This window comes from Acartia tonsa, chromosome 13, assembly GCF_053477335.1.
Source record: "Acartia tonsa isolate MP-2025a chromosome 13, ASM5347733v1, whole genome shotgun sequence".
Classification (NCBI taxonomy): Eukaryota; Metazoa; Arthropoda; class Copepoda; order Calanoida; family Acartiidae; genus Acartia; species Acartia tonsa.
In genome coordinates, this window is record NC_137272.1 from 14,447,341 (window position 1) to 14,451,824 (window position 4,484).

Below are 4,484 nucleotides of genomic sequence, written 5' to 3' on the forward strand. Positions count from 1 at the left end.
AAAATCTAATGGTTCTTCTGGCTTTCAGTAATTCAATAGCTTTTATAATATGTATTGACTTAATTTTTTATTATCAAACTATTTACTACTAATTTGTAACTCATCTATAATATGCCAGGAATAAGATATAAACAACGAGTGAAATGAATTTAAAATAATATTTGGTGGGTAGATAGAAAGGTCGTCAATTCTACTAAGTATTGCCCCCAATTGCTTATAATCATGTATAGGTTTCCTGATTTGTTTTCAAACTAATTTTGTTGTTTTTTTAGCTGATAATATGAATTAAAATTGAAACAAGATTGAACAGTAAATAAAATGCAGTAAATGTGAAATTCATATTTATTCAAAAACCATATTCTAGATTAATACTTAAATTTAAACATTTCAAATGTTCAACATTCAGTTCCAACAGGTACACAATACCCAGGGTCCATTTCACAACCAGTTGTTTCATCAAACATGCCGGGGCACATGGTCTCCTCAGGTCCACAGGTTACTGGACAGAAACTAGGACACATTCCAACCATTTCAGGTATGCAAATATCAGTTCCCATACATCCTAAAGTAGTTATTATTTATTTATTGATGCAAAAGTACAATAAAAGTCCTTAGAATTTAGAATATACACAGGTTTTCTACCATAAAAATCTGAGCTTTGGGGAGTTAGATTTCTTAATATGATCTAATTGTTATAAAATCAATATAGTTGATAGTAAGATCTTAATTGACTGACTACTATATATTATTATGGGGAATTAATTACCTGTTACAGGATCTTGAACTCCAGGACAATACATTTCTCCAACATTGCAGGTTACTGGACAAGAAGTGGAACATGCAAAGCCATTATTGCCTAATACAAATAGAGATAATCTAGAGAGAGAATCTTTTGATCAGCCAATAGGAAGAACAATCCGGCCATAAATATTTTCTTGGGTAAATCATATAGTGTAAACATTTCTTTCTTTGTATAATATAAAGCATATGATAAAACAAATAATAAATCATATATGAAAAGTAAATTTCTTAGGATTAAGTTAGCTTGTAATACTTGAATGGATTGTATGTATATAACAAACAAAAAATAAGGTGTGTGATTGCTGTAATTTCTTTTTTCTAAGTTTGACAAATCGTAGGGCCAGTTTGACTATCCAGCTATAATATATCTATTCTAGTACAAGAAATATTGAACACCTTGATTTATTTAAGTTTTCCATTATCACACTAATGGCAATAAAATCAATACCTTCATAAGTTGCAGGAGTGCAGTAATCTGGATTTGGACAAAAAGTGTATGGATCAAAGGAAGAGCAAACCATCTCATTTTCTCCACAAGTTACAGGACAATGTTGTTGACATTCACCAGCCTGGTCATGAAATATGATTTTTTATTAACAGTAATATTTTTTTGTCAAATAAGATGGTATAATCCTAATGATGAACTAAATAATTTTTAGATAATATTTTTAAGTTACTTACTGTTAAAGGATAGCAGTAGTCATAGGCAGATGGCATACAGTTAGTGTCGTAAGACATGCCTGTACCTCCATTGCAGACCTGTTCTTCTGGTCCACAGGAGATAGGACATGTTTGAAGACAATGGGACCCATTTGTACCTAATTGAGTTTTATCAAGATTTATTTGTAAATCAAGTATGAAGTAGTTCTAAGAACTTAAATTAAAAAAAAAAACATTTTTAGGTTATTTAAGTTAACCAAAATTCAATTTTACTTCAAGTAAATAATAATAACATTAAAAATCTGCTAAACTCAGTAAATATATTGATTTGTACAAATAAATAAAAAAAACATGAATATTGATTAAGTAATTGATAATCAAACCTTCATAATACATGGGGAAGCAACCATTCTCTCCACAATCAACTTCATTTGGATTGCAAGGACTTCTCTGTATATAAAAAATGATGTTACTAATACTAATATCTCTTTTAAAACTTAGACCTTTTCACTTATTTTTGATTTTTAAAATAAACTATTTGGGGCTCTACTAACCACTATATAACTTAACCTAACCTTCATTTTTTTTTATTCTTCAAAAAGTTACTTTTTGTACCATTAGGGACATTGCTAATAGTTTACTTCTATTATTAAGCATCATATATAACAAAAGATTATTATTATTATTTTTTTTCATAAATATAACTCATTATTTGACTATGACTATAACTTTATTATGAAGCTTAACTATGCTATTTTAGTACAATGAAATATACTTACATTTGCAGCTTTGCTTGCAACCAAGGGAACCTGAAAAACAGCAAAAAATAATAATCACATTATATAAAGTGGTAAGTTTTTGTTGTCTAAAGCTAGGATTTTGATAACTACTAAATCAATTGTGTTCTACATTTAAAGGAATCTTACTATGGGTCCTGGGTTGGTCCAGCCTATTTCAATTTTTGATTAAGGTATTTGAAGTGCTTTAGGCTATTTTTCTGCCCTCCCCCAACTCTTAGAGTATAAATTTTTTAGAGGATAGGGGCGCACCCACTATATTTATCTGTGAATTCCTTATCTGGATGCTTTGACTTCAAGTGATATAAAATGATAATACAATTTGTGACAGATTTTAATTTGAATAACAAAAGTTTACAAATAATAATACTACTTTAAGAATAGGGTAATGTAAAAAAATATACTCTTACCAAACATACAAGGAGAAAAAACCTCATGATGATTTGCTTTGTATTCTCAATACTGATTGTAAAAAAATATTCTATTATTATTTATACATAATTCACAGATGTTATATTATTTTATGCTTAGTAAAAAGACAAATATATTTATCTACACATTATAATTATTCATTGTTCCACTTTCAATCCAATCCAACTATTTCTGTAATAAGCTTTTTTTGTCTGTAGCAAATGGCAACTGCCAAACCTGTTAGGTTCTTTTTTACAGGTAGACTTCTCTAAGTACCATGGAAGATTCATAACTATTTTTGGGAAGGGCATCTCCACCCATCGAAGAGAAATCACCCCTGGAAAAAATTACCCCAAAAACTTTTTATTTACTTTTACTTTTTACCACAAATTAAAAATGTGGTGGGGAAGTCGACTCCCCCCCCCCCCTAAAGAAACTAATGTCTTTGATGTCTACTAAAACTTAGAACTGCTAAATTTTTATCTTAGTTTGAAGACGTTATCAATCCCCGCAAATAAAAAAGTACTTCTTCAGGTTGTGTCTTGGGGTAAGGTAAAGAGGGGAATATCTTATAACAAGGATGACATAATTAGCAAAGCACAAACATAAATAAAGATATCAACAAGAGTTAGTGCTTTTATATGAGAGGAGTCATCTAAGATAATTTCAAAAGTAAATTTAATTCATCGAAATTATTACTTATGGTATTGATTTTATTTAAATCTTCTGCCACTAGACGCTAGGGGTGTGGCTGCAACAAAGAAGATAAAGTATAGAATAGAATCCAGGTAGAAGATTCTGTCTGGCTAGCCTGAATTAAAATTGGAACATTTGAAAGACCAAAACGGCTATAAGGCTGTTAGTAAATCTCATGATTTAAGTAATTATTCTGAAAAATATTCAAAATAAATTCCTTAAAATCGAATTTTATGTGCAAAGCCTTAAAAATTTTAATTAAGAAAGCAACTTACTTTTCAAAATGTACCAAAATTATTGGTCTCAGCATTTATATGATAGGTTTCGCTCCTAAGCTGTTTTCAAACAGCTGATTATACATACTAGCAACTACATCCATACATGAACTTGAGGTAGGGAAGGGGGGGGGGGAGGGGTTGTACCCATTTAGCTGACCCTTAAAAATTATAAACGTGGTCAATCATACTTATCAAAACAAGGTGTACATTAAAAGTAACTTTTCATTTTTGTCTTAAACGACCAAGCATCTAATGCTGGAATCACCTCCACATGAAGAGTGTTACAGTGGTGGTTTTCTTAGTATGACACCAATATTTTTAAGGGTTAAAGAGTACCTACTATCCACAGTAAATGATAGCAAATTATTCAAGGACAAATCTTACAAAATACAATATAAAACTAAATTTAAAGGCTTTAAACAAATATGTAACAGTATCTTTTAGATTTTGATACAAATTAAACTTTTTTAATTTTGTCCAACTAGTCAGTGTGATTTTTAGCATTATTGTCTTTACTGCGCAAGTCAAAGATTCCTTCAAATTTCCCAGAAATATTTAGGGTTTTCACTTCTATTCCTCCTTATTCTATGGGCTGCAAGTAGGTCATATTCTGATTGTTAAAAAAATATAATTATAATTATTTATCCAAGTCTAAATAACATATGTTATACAATATCTATCCCAAAATAAAACAACAATCAGATATTAGTCCATTTATTCATAAAAAGCGAGAATAGAAAAATACAAATGTGCAATACCATTCAAATAATTACATAAAAAAAATCATAAAATCATAAATAAAATCCTTAAAATAGACAATAACCATATCATGCATGAACGA

General features: G+C 29.5%; 1 protein-coding gene across 1 annotated transcript; it reads right to left on the reverse strand.

The window, feature by feature from the left end:
• Nucleotides 1-328: 328 nt before the first annotated feature.
• LOC145334935 (uncharacterized) lies at nt 329-2,724 on the reverse strand. The gene is made up of 7 exons (XM_080180573.1): nt 2,669-2,724; nt 2,241-2,270; nt 1,845-1,911; nt 1,483-1,619; nt 1,250-1,370; nt 767-856; nt 329-562 (listed from the first exon to the last, which is right to left on the reverse strand). The coding sequence occupies exons 1-7, from the start codon at nt 2,693-2,695 to the stop codon at nt 396-398; spliced, it is 639 nt and encodes a 212-aa protein (XP_080036699.1). The 5' UTR covers nt 2,696-2,724; the 3' UTR covers nt 329-395.
• Between the last annotated feature and the right edge of the window lie 1,760 nt (nt 2,725-4,484).

Excerpts from the sequence above, each read along its gene's own strand:
- LOC145334935 (XM_080180573.1), bottom strand. The coding sequence starts at position 2,695 with ATGAGGTTTTTTCTCCTTGTATGTTTG. Across the intron at positions 1,912-2,240 it reads TTGCAAGCAAAGCTGCAAAT|AGAAGTCCTTGCAATCCAAA; the intron begins GTAAGTATATTT and ends TTTTATATACAG. Across the intron at positions 1,620-1,844 it reads CTTCCCCATGTATTATGAAG|GTACAAATGGGTCCCATTGT; the intron begins GTTTGATTATCA and ends AAACTCAATTAG.